Source organism: Hemiscyllium ocellatum, chromosome 12 (genome assembly GCF_020745735.1).
Source record: "Hemiscyllium ocellatum isolate sHemOce1 chromosome 12, sHemOce1.pat.X.cur, whole genome shotgun sequence".
Taxonomy (NCBI): Eukaryota; Metazoa; Chordata; class Chondrichthyes; order Orectolobiformes; family Hemiscylliidae; genus Hemiscyllium; species Hemiscyllium ocellatum.
The window spans coordinates 57,365,791-57,381,329 of NC_083412.1; the positions used below are offsets into that span (position 1 = coordinate 57,365,791).

The 15,539-nt window shown below is 46.5% G+C and overlaps 1 protein-coding gene across 5 annotated transcripts in view; it reads right to left on the bottom strand.

The window, feature by feature from the left end:
- The window catches only part of nme7 (NME/NM23 family member 7), a 162,880-nt gene that overhangs the window by 142,033 nt on the left and 5,308 nt on the right, over positions 1 to 15,539 (bottom strand). For all 5 annotated transcript variants that reach the window (XM_060833577.1, XM_060833579.1, XM_060833578.1 and 2 more), the window contains exon 2: positions 4,687 to 4,794. In XM_060833577.1, the coding sequence (XP_060689560.1) occupies positions 4,687 to 4,794 (108 nt within the window). The remainder of the gene's footprint in view (positions 1 to 4,686; positions 4,795 to 15,539) is intronic.

The following is a 15,539-nucleotide window of genomic DNA, read 5'->3' on the forward strand; positions in this document are numbered from 1 at the left end:
AATCGACCGAGACAAGGTGGGGGGAGGGAAAATGAGGAAACTGGAGAAATCCGAGTTCATCCCTTGTGGCTGGAGGGTTCCCAGGCGGAAGATGAGGCGCTCTTCCTCCAACCGTCGTGTTGTTATGTTCTGGCGATGGAGGAGTCCAAGGACCTGCATGTCTTCGGTGGAGTGGGAGGGAGAGTTAAAAGTGTTGAGCCACGGGGTGGTTGGGTTGGTTGGTTCGGGCGTCCCAGAGGAGTTCCCTGAAGCGTTCTGCAAGTAGGCGGCCCGTCTCCCCAATATAGAGGAGGCCACATCAGGTGCAGCGGATGCAATAGATGATGTGTGTGGAGGTGCAGGTGAATTTGTGGCGGATATGGAAGGATCCCTTGGGGCCTTGGAGGGAAGTAAGGGAGGAGGTGTGGGCGCAAGTTTTGCATTTCCTGCGGTTGCAGGGGAAGGTGCCGGGAGTGGAGGTTGGGTTGGTGGGGGGTGTGGACATGATGAGGGAGTCACGAAGGGAGTGGTCTTTGCGGAACGCTGATAGAGGAGGGGAGGGAAATATATCCCTGGTGGTGGGGTCCGTTTGGAGTTGGCGGAAATGACGGCGGATGATACGCTGTATACGGGTTGGTGGGGTGGTAGGTGAGAACCAGTGGGGTTCTGTCTTGGTGGCGGTTGGAGGGGCGGGAAGTGGAGGAGATGTGGTGGAGGACATCGTCGATCACGTCTGGGAGGAATCTGCGGTCCTTGAAGAAGGAGGCCATCTGGGCTGTACGGTATTGGAACTGGTCATCCTGGGAGCAGATGCGGCGGAGACGAAGGAATTGGGAATATGGGATGGAGTTTTTACAGGGGGCAGGGTGGGAGGAGGTGTAGTCCAGGTAGCTGTGGGAGTCAGTCGGTTTATAGTAGATGTCTGTGTTGAGTCGGCCGCCCGAGATAGAAATGGAAAGGTCTAGGAAGGGGAGGGAGGAGTCTGAGACAGTCCAGGTGAATTTGAGGTCGGGATGGAAGGTGTTGGTAAAGTTGATGAACTGTTCGACCTCCGCGTGGGAGCAAGAGGCAGCGCTGATACAGTCATCGACGTAGCGGAGGAAAAGGTGGGGGGTGGTGCCAGTGTAGTTGCGGAAGATGGACTGTTCCACATATCCTACAAAGAGACAGGCATAGCTGGGGCCCATGCGGGTGCCCATGGCAACTCCTTTAGTTTGGAGGAAGTGGGAGGATTGGAAAGAGAAGTTATTCAGGGTGAGGACCAGTTCAGTCAGTCGAAGGAGGGTGTCAGTGGAAGGGTACTGGTTGGTGCGGCGGGAAAGGAAGAAGCGGAGGGCTTTGAGTCCTTCGTGATGGGGCTTGAGGTCTACAGGGACTGGATGTCCATCGTGAAGATAAGGCATTGGGGACCGGGGAAGCGAAAATCATGGAGGAGATGGAGGGCGTGGGTGGTGTCACGAACGTAGGTGGGGAGATCTTGGACTAAAGGGGACAGAACCATGTCGAGGCATGCGGAGATGAGTTCGGTGGGGCAGGAGGAGGCTGAGACAATGGGTCGGCCGGGGCAGTCAGGTTTGTGGATTTTGGGCAGGAGGTAGAAACGGGAGGTGCGGGGTTGTGGGACTATGAGTTGGAGGCGGTGGATGGGAGATCCCCTGAGGTGATGAAGTTATGGATGGTCTGGGAGATGATGGTTCGGTGGTGGGAGGTGGGGTCATGGTCAAGGGGGCAATAGGAGGAGGCGTCCGTGAGCTGGCGTTTGGCCTCAGCGGTATAAAGGTCGGTGCACCAAACTACTACCGCGCCTCCCTTTCCTGCCGGTTTGATGGTGAGGTTGGGGTTGGAGTGGAGGGAGTGGAGGGCTGCACGTTCTGAGGGTGAGAGGTTGGAGTGGGTGAGAGGGGTGGACAGGTCAAGTCGGTTAATGTATCGAGGGCGGGTAAGAGGCCAGCACCGGGTGTCCAGGTGGATGGGGTGTGTTGGAGGCGGGAGAAGGGGTCGTCAGAGGGTGGGCGGGAGTCTTCTATTTATAGCCAACTGCCGCCGCGACATTAACCGACTCGACCTGTCCACTCCTCTCACCCACTCCAACCTCTCACCCTCAGAACGTGCAGCCCTCCACTCCCTCCGCACCAAACCCAACCTCACCATCAAACCGGCAGACAAGGGAGGCGCGGTAGTAGTTTGGCGCACCGACCTTTATACTGCTGAGGCCAAACGCCAGCTCGTGGACGCCTCCTCCTATTGCCCCCTTGATCATGACCCCACCTCCCACCACCAAACCATCATCTCCCAGACCATCCATAACCTCATCACCTCAGGGGATCTCCCATCCACCGCCTCCAACTCATAGTCCCACAACCCCGCACCGCCCGTTTCTACCTCCTGCCCAAAATCCACAAACCTGACTGCCCCGGCCGACCCATTGTCTCAGCCTGCTCCTGCCCCACCAAACTCATCTCCGCGTACCTCGACACGGTTCTGTCCCCTTTAGTCCAAGAACTCCCCACCTACGTTCGGGACACCACACACGCCCTCCATCTCCTCCATGATTTTCGCTTCCCCGGTCCCCAACGCCTTATCTTCACGATGGACATCCAGTCCCTGTAGACCTCAATCCCCCATCACGAAGGACTCAAAGCCCTCCGCTTCTTCCTTTCCCGCCGCACCAACCAGTACCCTTCCACTGACACCCTCCTTCGACTGACTGAACTGGTCCTCACCCTGAATAACTTCTCTTTCCAATCCTCCCACTTCCTCCAAACTAAAGGAGTTGCCATGGGCACCCGCATGGGCCCCAGCTATGCCTGTCTCTTTGTAGGATATGTGGAACAGTCCATCTTCCGCAACTACACTGGCACCACCCCCCACCTTTTCCTCCGCTACATCAATGACTGTATCAGCGCTGCCTCTTGCTCCCACGCGGAGGTTGAACAGTTCATCAACTTTACCAACACCTTCCATCCCGACCTCAAATTCACCTGGACTGTCTCAGACTCCTCCCTCCCCTTCCTAGACCTTTCCATTTCTATCTCGGGCGGCCGACTCAACACAGACATCTATTATAAACCGACTGACTCCCACAGCTACCTGGACTACACCTCCTCCCACCCTGTCCCCTGTAAACACTCCATCCCATATTCCCAATTCCTTCATCTCCGCCACATCTGCTCCCAGGAGGACCAGTTCCAATACCGCACAGCCCAGATGGCCTCCTTCTTCAAGGACTGCAGACTCCCCCCAGACGTGATCGACGATGCCCTCCACCACATCTCCTCCACTTCCCGCTCCTCCGACCTTGAGCCCCGCCCCTCCAACCGCCACCAAGACAGAACCCCACTGATTCTCACCTTCCACCCCACCAACCTCCGTATACAGCGTATCATCCGCCGTCATTTCCGCCAACTCCAAACGGACCCCACCACCAGGGATATATTTCCCTCCCCTCCCCTATCAGCGTTCCGCAAAGACCACTCCCTTCGTGACTCCCTCGTCAGGTCCACACCCCTCCACCAACCCAACCTCCACTCCCGGCACCTTCCCCTGCAACCGCAGGAAATGCAAAACTTGCGCCCACACCTCCTCCCTTACTTCACTCCAAGGTCCCAAGGGATCCTTCCATATCCGACATAAATTCACCTGCACCTCCACACACATCATCTATTGCATCCGCTGCACCCGATGTGGCCTCCTCTATATTGGGGCGACAGGCCGCCTACTTGCAGAACACTTCAGGGAACTCCTCTGGGACGCCCGAACCAACCAACCCAACCACCCCGTGGCTCAACACTTTAACTCTCCCTCCCACTCCACCGAAGACATGCAGGTCCTTGGACTCCTCCATCGCTAGAACATAACAACACGACGGTTGGAGGAAGAGCGCCTCATCTTCCGCCTGGGAACCCTCCAGCCACAAGGGATGAACTCGGATTTCTCCAGTTTCCTCATTTCCCCTCCCCCCACCTTGTCTCAGTCGATTCCCTTGAACTCAGCACCGCCCTCCTAACCTGCAATCTTCTTCCTGACCTCTCCGCCCCCACCCCACTCCGGCCTATCACCTTCACCTTGACCTCCTTCCACCTATCACATCTCCATCGCCCCTCCCCCAAGTCCCTCCTCCCTACCTTTTATCTTAGCCTGCCTGGCACCCTCTCTTCATTCCTGATGAAGGGCTCTGGCCCGAAACATCGAGTTTCCTGTTCCCTGGATGCTGCCTAACCTGTTGTGCTTTAACCAGCAACACATTTTCAGCTCTGATCTCCAGCATCTGCAGACCTCACTTTTTACTCGGAAATAATCACAGGTCCCTAAACTTGGGAATTAATACAATGAATAAGTAAAACATTTAAATGCTGTTATATTTGAATAAGAAATGGAGATAAAATAAAAGAAAAAAATGAAATACAGAGAATCTATAAATTAAATGACCTTTTGCATTAGATTTTGACCAGACAATATTCTAGTTGGCAGATAATCAGAATTATAAATAATAGGGGTACTAAAAATGAGGTTTCCACAATACATGGGATATTGAATTCTATGTCTATGTGGATATGTTGTTTCTATATTTCACTCGCTTGCATATTGATACCAGTTAAAGTTCTGCTATCTTCAGCTAAACCGAACAAAAGCAGAGGCTTGTTTTCAATCTAATGCAATTTAAGATTTATACAACATAAAAGCTGAAAAGTAAAACAAAACTCTTACCATTTCAATAGATCCATCCTTTGGATAAAAGAAAAATAAGTAGCGCCGAATTAGGCTAGCACTTGCATCGTACCATTCTGCTATAAAGGAAAACTGTTCTTCATGATCCTAAAAGATAAAATGGGCAAAGGCAAGGGGCAGGAATGGTGGTAAAGAGTAAGATAACAAAACAGAAAATATTAACACCACAAGTGACAGCAAGAACAGAATACATAAGTGAATCAGTATACTTTTTAAGCAAATGTTTACCTCAAGAAAACTTGAATGAAAAAAGTCTCTTGAGAATCCTGTGAGAATTACTGTGCTGGATGGAATATCGTTGTCCCATTCCCTTCACCAGTTTCTACAATTAACATATCACTATTCTCCATTCCACAATCAAACATATCCTCCCTTCCTCTTTTGGCATTTCAAACGGACCATTCCCTTCAATGACACCTGGCTCACTCTTCCTTCACTGAGCCCAGGACTTCTTCCTTATTAATTTTCAACCCTTCTAGTGACAGAGGTTTCTGCTCTGTCACTATGGCCTTGGTAACAGCATCCTCTTTGGTAAAGACAGATGCAAAGTATTCATGTGACACCTCAGCAACAATCCTTGTCGTAGCCTAGATTTTGTTTGGGTCTTGCTGTCTATGAATATGAGCTTTTTCAGGGTCAAAGAACTTGCAAATCATGCTGAATATTGTGCCACCAGTGAGAATACCTACTTCTGACCTCATAATTGATCAAACATAAGGGCAGCAGATACATGGGAACATCACAACCTGCAAATTCTCCTCCAAGCCACTCAGCATGCTGACTTGGAAATATATCACCATTCCTTCACTGTTGCTGAACCAAAATCCTGGAATTCCCTCCTTACCAGCATCATGGGTCTACCCAACGCACATGAACTGCAGCGGTTCAAGAAGACAGCTCACCGCTGTAACTAGGGATAGGACATATATGCTAACCAGCTAGCAATGCTCATGAACGCAAGTGAAAGAAAAGCTGAAGATAGCTTGGGCCAGGTCACTAACTGGAGGAACTCCTGCAGTGATGTCATAGGCTGCAATGATTGACCCCCTATGATTCGAAAAGTTTTCTATGATTCATATTGACTAATTTTGCATGGACCCCTTTATCCCACATTTGGTAAACTGCTGCCTTGATGTTATTGGCTGTCACTGTCACTTTATCTCTGTGGAGTTCAACTCTTTTTTTCATGGTTTTACAAACTCTGTAATGACGTTAGGAGCAGAGTCACCCAGGTACCACACAAATTGATCATGAGGGAATAGGTTATTCCTTTGCATGTTCCACTTCTGAGAGCACTGGAATATTCAGCACTTTCATTCATTTCTTGTTACTGCTATGATCCCAGCTGAGATTAGAACTGGACAAGTAATATCGCAATTAAACCTGGCTTATATTATCATATATTTAATTTTCAGTTGATTAATGTGTGGTTAGTCATCGAAACACACAAGGCTGCAGATGTTCTTTATAATAAAAGAAAGGTTACGACACAAAAGGAAACAAACTAAATTCTATACATTACTAAAACTTGTTTCTGAACTCAAAAAAACTTAATGTATTTACATTGGTTGTCATAAAGCCAAAAGTATTTAAAAATCATTCCATTAACAAACAGTAGTCTGTAATTACACACCTTCTGACCTACACCGGATCTAGGTCACTGTTCCATAAAAAATGAGGTCTGCAGATGCTGGAGATTCACAGTTGAAAATGTGTTGCTGGTTAAAGCACAGCAGGTTAGGCAGCATCCAAGGAATAGGAAATTCGACGTTTCGGGCATAAGCCCTTCATCAGGAATGAGGAGAGTGTGCCAAGCAGGCTAAGATAAAAGGTAGGGAGGAGGGACTTGGGGGAGGGGGGATGGAGATGTGATAGGTGGAAGGAGGTCAAGGTGAGGGTGATAGGCCGGAGTGGGGTGGGGGCGGAGAGGTCAGGAAGAAGATTGCAGGTTAGGAGGGCGGTGCTGAGTTGAGGGAACTGACTGAGACAAGGTGGGGGGAGGGGAAATGAGGAAACTGGAGAAATCGGAGTTCATCCCTTGTGGTTGGAGGGTTCCCAGGCGGAAGATAAGGCGCTCCTCCTCCAGCCGTCGTGTTGTTATGTTTTGCCGGTGGAGGAGTCCAAGGACCTGCATGTCCTCGGTGGAGTGGGAGGGAGAGTTAAAGTGTTGAGCCACGGGGTGGTTGGGTTGGTTGGTCCGGGCGTCCCTGAGGTGTTCTCTGAAGCGTTCCGCAAGTAAGCGGCCCGACTCCCCAATACAGAGGAGGCCACATCGGGTGCAGCGGATGCAATAGATGATGTGTGTGGAGGTACAGGTGAATTTGTGGCGGATATGGAAGGATCCCTTGGGGCCTTGGAGGGAAGTAAGGGAGGAGGTGTGGGCGCAAGTTTTGCATTTCCTGCGGTTGCAGGGGAAGGTGCCGGGAGTGGAGGTTGGGTTGGTGGGGGGTGTGGACCTGACGAGGGAGTGGTCTTTGCGGAACGCTAATAGGGGAGGGGAGGGAAATATATCCCTGGTGGTGGGGTCTGTTTGGAGTTGGCGGAAATGACGGCGGATGATACGCTGTATACGGAGGTTGGTGGGGTGGTAGGTGAGAACCAGTGGGGTTCTGTCTTGGTGGCGGTTGGAGGGGCGGGGCTCAAGGTCGGAGGAGCGGGAAGTGGAGGAGATGTGGTGGAGGGCATCGTCGATCACGTCTGGGAGGAATCTGCGGTCCTTGAAGAAGGAGGCCATCTGGGCTGTACAGTATTGGAACTGGTCATCCTGGGAGCAGATGCGGGGGAGACGAAGGAATTGGGAATATGGGATGGAGCTTTTACAGGGGGCAGGGTGGGAGGAGGTGTAGTCCAGGTAGCTGAGGGAGTCAGTCGATTTATAGTAGATGTCTGTGTTGAGTCGGTCGCCCGAGATAGAAATGGAAAGGTCTAGGAAGGGGAGGGAGGAGTCTGAGACAGTCCAGGTGAATTTGAGGTCGGGATGGAAGGTGTTGGTAAAGTTGATGAACTGTTCAACCTCCTCGTGGGAGCACGAGGCAGCGCTGATACAGTAATCGATGTAGCGGAGGAAAAGGTGGGGGGTGGTGCCAGTGTAGTTGCGGAAGAAGGACACCACTTCAACTGGGACAATATATTCATCCTAGGACAAGCCAAACAAAGACATGCACGAGAATTCCTAGAAACATGGCATTCCAGTTGGAACTCTATCAATAAACACATCGAGTTAGACCCCATCTACCACCCCCTGAGAAAAGGAACAGGAAGTGACTTCACCACAGGAAATAACATCACCAGAGGAAACGACATCACCAACCCAAAGAAACCCAAACATATAAATAGAAAGCATTGCTTCGCATGAGGTCCACTGAAAATGTTAGGGTATTGAAACGTCTAAAACTTCACTTTTTAGCTCAGCAGGCAAACTTCAATCCAACATCAAAGTCTGCATCAGAATCAACTAGTGATGCTGAACCTCGGAGATTATCTGTAACATTAATACAATTTTTAATATTATGGTAATATTCTCCATTTCTTTTAAAATGTGTCGTCTGAAGGGGTGGTGGAAGAGATTTCTTTAGAAAGAGGATTGGATAAATACTTGGAAAATAAATTGTAGAATATTACAAGCCTTCACATGCACAACGGGTTGGGTAGCCTCTGTGCTACATCATTCCAGAATTCTTGGTGATTGTCTTGTTTTTGCAAGTACGGCCAGGTCAAGGTAACTTCATACAATGCTTCATTAATATTTGTGGTTCAAATGGAGTCGCAGCATTGTGCAGCAGCTCAATGAAAAGAGCAGGAACTGCAAGCACGAGAGATTGAAAAGGAGAAGTGGTAGACCTTAGGAGCTCATACCAAACAAACAGCATCAAGTAATATCATAGAAAACAGAGAAATGTTGAGAGCTGAGGAATCGGAGCCAAGTGCTTAATTTATTATGTATCCTAGTATTAACAACAATATGTCTTTTATCTAAAAATACTAATTCTGTATCAATTTATACTGACAATATAGTGAAACTGTGATTTAAATTTTGAAAATACAACTGCCAGATTCTACACATAAACAAGTACAAAAGCTACTACCATATTGGAATTTCAAGCCTTGAATTCAAATGTTTCTCTCTTACACTATCCTTCCCCTAATACCCAATGAATTCTTCAACCCTACCATAAAGTTTGCTGAATTATTCAACTTATAAATAAATTAAAACAGAATTTCAAAATTGTTAGACATACTTGTTATGTGAACTTAAAAACATTTTAATAATTTAACAGCTACATAGCACGACAAACTACTGCACCATCAACCAAATCAGCTGTAAAATTTACCAATATGAGAAGCAGTTCAAGTCCCATCAAATCCCACATTCAAATATTTAATATGCTGTCCTTTCTGGTCTTCTATGAAACAATAACCAGGGACAAATATTGCAATGGTGATAATAAGTTCAAAGTTAAAAATAAATATAGCTTTTGATAGTTGAGAAAACCAAGATAAAGGCAGAGATTGGGAAAAGTGAAAAGAACATGAATGGTTTGAGCAAGAAATTACAACAAGTAAGAACAACGAAAAGATTCATAGTAATTTATTTTTTGACAGGAGATTCCAAATGATTGTGGTCACAGGAAGGACATGAAATCCCAGGGCACTGGAGAGTTTTATTAAATGAAAATTGCACAGAATCTACACAGTAGTTCACGCATTAGCAAACCACAAACAAGTTAAAGTTTTGAGCTTTGAGGTATGTATAATGACAAGTTCTCCTTTGTCATACTCCTCAAAATATTTGCAATCTGAATCTGTGTCTACATATGAACATACAAAACAACAGCAAAAGCATTTTGCCCCTGGAGCCTGCTACAGCAATCAATGAATTCTGGTTGCCCTTCTACAGGAAAAATGTTGTTAAATTTAAGAGGGTGCAGAAAAGATTTACAAGGATATTGTCAGGACTGTAGAGTTTGAGTTATAGGGAGAGGCTGAATAGGCTGGGGCTTTTTTCCTGGAGCGGAGGCTAAGGGGGTGACCTCAGAGAGATTTATAAAATAGAGTGCACGGATAGAGTGAATAGCCAAGGTCTTTTTCCTTGGGTGGGCACAGATTTAAGATTAGAGGGGTGATTTGTAGCCTGGATGCCAGTGTCATAGTTGTGGGTATGGTTGCCGAGCTGGGAAGTTGATTTGCAGACATTTAAGAAAGGAAATGGGAATCCCGTGCCAACTACCTAAGCGCTACCTATGAACAACTCCAATTCCTACATGGATGTCGAGTGAATCAAATACAGATCAACAATCAACAACCCACAAGCCAGGGAAACAGTCAGGCAAAATGGTCTCAGGATTATCCAGGTTATGATTACAGACACACACAGCAGACAGCAGACTACGCAGGTACAAACAAGAAACTGCGCACCAAAAATCATTAGTTTCAAAAATAACCAAACAGGCCATCACCATGGGACAGAACAAAACCACATACAGAAAGAGAACAGCCACTATAAGACAAAATGACTAAGCTAACCAACAGCAGAGAAGTCAACATCACAGACACTGGATAAAAAGCTTACAGACAATGAAAAAGTCGTACTAGCCAAGTGACTCAACTACAATCACAGGGACGCAAAAATAACAGACATCCTAGCTGCACTAGAATGTATGTTCAGAACTAACAGACTAAGAGGCACAATAAGCAGTCAGACTAAACAATTGTACCTCTACTAATAAAGATCTGGGCAACGGGGGAAACAATACACCCAATGCCACCCTCACCCTGATGGCCACCTTAGTGTATGGCTGCATCAAGCTGTGCGTGGATCCCCGGTACACAAACACCAAGTGTCACTACGTACTGAGGTTCTACCTGTCCCCAGTGTTGCGAAGGATGGGCCTGGCCTTGCTGCCACGGAACGCTCCAAGTAGTTGGACTGTTCTGTATCACCTGTCCTTCGTGGAGAAGTTTGTGAAGAAAAACACCTTTGACCACAAGTCCATCATGAAGTGGTCAACACATAGTGTCCTTGAGACTCTTCAGGAAAAGGAGAGGGCGGATCTGATCGAGCAGTTCCCTGAGCAGACTGTCAAAGTAATTTCCAACAAGCACCAAGACATGGCTTGGTTGGTGGTGAGAAGGGCTCTGCCTGTGAGATCCTTTATGCACGCTGCCCTTGAAGCGGCTGCGGGGGGACGAGACTGTCACACACCTCCTTCTGGAATGTGCCTATGCAGAAGTCTGGAGAGGAATGCAGTGGTGTTTGTCAAGGTTCGTCCCGAGCAGCGCCGTGATGTGGGACTCCGTGCTCTACGGTCTGTTCCCCGGGACACACACCAAGACGAACATCAACTGTGCCTGGAGGATCATCAACTCAGTAAAGGACGCTCTCTGGATGGTCCGAAACCTGTTGATCTTCCAGCTGAAGGAGTTGGCCCTGACTGAGTATTGCAGACTGGCACATTCCAAGGTCCAGGACTACGTGTTGAGGGACGCGTTGAAGCTTGGGACAGCTGCTGCCAAAGCGTGGTGGGGAAAGATCACCGTGTATAGTCTGCCTGCCTAAGCACAGAGGTCCGACGCAGTAAGGGGGCTCCGCTGACCCCCCTGCTAAATATGTGGATAGTAATCGTACAGACCTGTATATATGAATGATTACTCTGTCTCTGTATGCCAAGAAATGGAATGGTTACGTATGTATGGCATGACCAATTGTACAGATCATCAAAATATTTTATGAATATATTTTTGAAATTAAAAAAAAAATTGTACCTTTACTAATAAAGAAAATACAAATGAACAACCTTAATACCAAAGGGAGAGAAGCCCTAAAACACTCAAAAATGAGAAGAACATAATCATAGTACCAGTGGACAAGGGCAGAATAACTGTTATCATGAACAAGACCGAATATAATCAGAAAGCAGAGAAACTACTTGCACATATCAACATCCACCTACAGAGGGAGTGTGACCCCACATCACAGTTAACCAATATATTAAACAATAGACCACAGAACCTACAAAAAAAGCGAACTAATAACCAGGATTGACCTACAAACGATGAAACCAGAAAGCAACAACACTCCTAGATTTTACAGACTATCCAAAGTACACAAACTAGACATACCACTTAGAACCATAGTAGCACTCCCTGGAACTCCAATGCATAAACTGGCAAAAGAATTTCAACAAAAACTAAAATATCTTATCAGCGGATCCAAACACTCTATATAATCATCACAGGAATTCCTAGACAACATCAAGAACATAAACACAGTCAAGGACGAAGCAATGGTCTCATTTGATGTAACGGCACTGTTCATTTCAATTGACAAAACTCTAGCCAGAGAGACAATAGCCAACCTCCTGGGCAAGCAGAACAGACAACACAACAGGAAACCTATCAACAAGAATTGCATAGGTACTAGACCTATGTTTGATGACACACTTCACATTCACAATCAAATATATGAACAGATCAATAGAACACCTATGGGCTCACCTATCTCAGGGTTCAGAGCAGAAGGGGTGATGCAAAGACTGGAACAAACATTTCTCCCACAAATCCAATCCAAACTCTGGATCAGATATGTGGACGACACTTTTGTTATCATTAAGAGAACAAAAATTGAGTACACACACCTGACGATCAACACTATCCTCACAGGGATCAGATTTACGAGAGAGGAGGAAACCAACAATCTGCTTCCATTCCTGGATGTGATAATAGAAAGAACACAGAACGGTGAATCCACCACAAAAAGTGTACAGGAAAGCCACATACTTACACCAATCAGGTCCTACAGCAACCTGAACACACGAGAAACTGCATTAGGATCCTGATCAAAAGAACTACAACACACTGCAGCACTCCTGACCTAAGGAAGGAAGAACAACGCCTTTACAGCGTGTCCACCAAGTTATTCCTGCAACTTCATCCATAAATGCCTAACAGACAAACAACGCAATGAGGACATGCCACGACCTAACTCACTAGCAATGCTACCTTACATAAAAAAAAGTACCTGAACTGACAGCCAGACCTCTCTGACCACTGGGATTCATGACAGCCCATAATCGGACAGCCACACTCAAAGACTCACCCTGATAAAAGACCCTATATCAATCATGTACAAGACAAAATGTAGTTTACAACATTCCATGCAAAGACTGCAAGAAATACGATATAGGATAAACTGGCAGACAACTAGCAATCTGCATCCACAAACACCAACTAGCCACTAAACGCCACGACCAGCTGTCCCTAGTTACCATACACACATATGTCAAGGACCACAAATGCGACTGAGACAACATAACAATCATTGAACAAGACAAACAGAGGACAGCCAGAAAATTTCTAGAAGAATAGCACTCATCCACGGATCCATCAACAAACATAAAGACCTAGATTCAATATATGGCCACTACAATGAATAACCAGAAGCGACAACCAGAAATAGCAGGAGCAGAACCAAATAAATTTTAGAACCTGTGATATCATTCAGTCCTTGCCATAGTCGCTGAGTGTCTGTCTGTGTCTCTAGTTTGGATTGGTATTGGTCCTTGGCTGTCGTAAGGCTCTGCGAAGGTCATACTTGGATTCCTTATACTTGAGTGGGTCTCCTGATCTGAAGGCCTCATGTGTGGTTTTTAGCAGGTTCTGTATGTCCTGATTCATCAGTGGTTCCTGTTGGGGAACACCTGGATTGATTTCCTTGGTATGCAGTCCTCCACACACACTTGCTGATCAAGTCTGTATGTGGTGGCATACTCGTCCAAGGTACCTGCGGACTGTTTGAACATGGCCCAATCAGCTGATTCCAGACAGCACCGCAGTTGATCTCTGCCTCCTCCGACCAGCACTGGACCTGTATACACGAGGGGGTCTCACGCTTGAATGGATGCTTGTAGATCTAGTGCCAATCAAGTGAACTGCTTTCTCCTGGCTGGTGTCAAGCTGCTTTAGCATCGTTGGAGCAGCACTCATCCCAGCAAGTGGGAATTAGTCCATCACAGTGCTAACCCGTACCTTGTAGATGGCAGGCAGGACTTAGGGAGTTAGGTGGTGAGTTACTCACCACATTATTCCTAACCTCTGATCTGCTCTTGGTGCCACAGCATTTATATGGTGGGTCCAGTTGAGTTTCTGGTCAATGATGTTGATAGTAGAGGATCCAGTGATGATAACGCCACTAACATCAAGAGGTGGTGGTTCAATTGTCTCTTATTGGAGGTGGTCGATGCCCGTCATGTGTGGCACAAATGTTACTTGCCACAGTCCTCTTTAAAAAATAACTACTAATCTACAACTATGCAAGGCAGTAAAAATATCCTTAGACTTTCTTGACTGCTAGCAACAGCCTTAATTCCTTTCTCATCATCATCTACCCTCTTAATCCAAAACTCCACTGTTATCAAAACAAAGACGAATGGCTCAGTTGCCTCTGGAACAGTTCTCCTTTCTCAATAACTATGTAAAATTGTAGCACTTTTACTACTGTATTCCAGACTTTATTCTCTCATTTTAATTTAGTTTGTCTCCTGCCTTCAAGCTCAACTCATCTATGACCTAACGCTTGCTCTTTTTACAAAAAAAAGAGTTGATTATTCAACTCTCCCTATTATACCTTATTCTTTTTGACATTACAACTAGTTCACTCTTCTCAGGTATTGGTCCCTTCATATCATTATCCCCTGTTTCAAAGCATCCACCCACAACTATCAGCCTTAAATCTACTCAGCCTTCTCTTTGCACGAAATGTTACTTTCTCCCAACCAAAGCCTATTCCATTTTCCAGTAACTGTCCACTAAATCCAGTCAGTACTGCACCTAATTGTTTTATTTTTTCACAAAAGGGGAGTGTCACTGGCTAGGCCAACATTTGTGGTCCTTCCCGGAATGTCCTACAGAAGGTGATGATGAATCACCTTCTTAGTCCATGATGGTTAGGTACACTCACAATGCTATTAGGGAGTCCAAGATTTTTACCTAGCATCAAAAAAAAAGGAACAGCGATATAGTTACACAATGGTGTGTGACTTAGAAGGAAACTTGCAGGCAGTGGTGCTCTCATGCCTCTGTTGCATATATTCTTCTAGATGGTCGGGTTGTGGATTTAGAAGATACTGTGGGGTCATGGCAAGTCCTCGAAAACATTGAGTATGACAGCATCATTCTGCCTTTTACACCTCTTCTCAACTCTTTCTGATATCTGGTAGGCTGGAATAAGATGCTGATGGTGTAAACATGCACCCCTCAGTTCACCCACTTATCCACTCTTTCACAAGTACCTTCCTTTTCTGTTTTTTTTTCTTTCAAGCAAACAAAAACTGGTGCCACAGCAGTTCAAAGAGTAAGAAAAAGAGCAACAGCACAAAGTGATGAAAAACCATATTGCTTCACCTGACACTCACTGAATTTACCCTAGAAGTTAATATAGAGTCAGGATTAGCACATAATGAGTCACTGGTGTGGGCTGCAACTCAGGATGGGTTCAACTCAGAGGCAAGATTGTAGAGAGTATTGCTGCATCAGAGTCAGATGAAAACTTTAAATGGGACAGCACTCAGAAGGCTGTTGAATGGGCATACACACCAAGATAGTGGCAGCATTAATTGGCATGCCAAACAGCTTTCTATCTGTGCCAAGGAGCATGGAGGAGCCCAACTTTAACCTGACAATGAAATCATGCAAACATCTGCTCTACCTCCCATAACCAGGGACATTATTCTCCCACATCTGTTGCAGACTGTTGTGACAAGTAATCAACTTTTCTGTCACTCCTGTGAGGATGCAACAATATACTATGCGGCTTTAGTCCATCTTAGCAGGAAGAA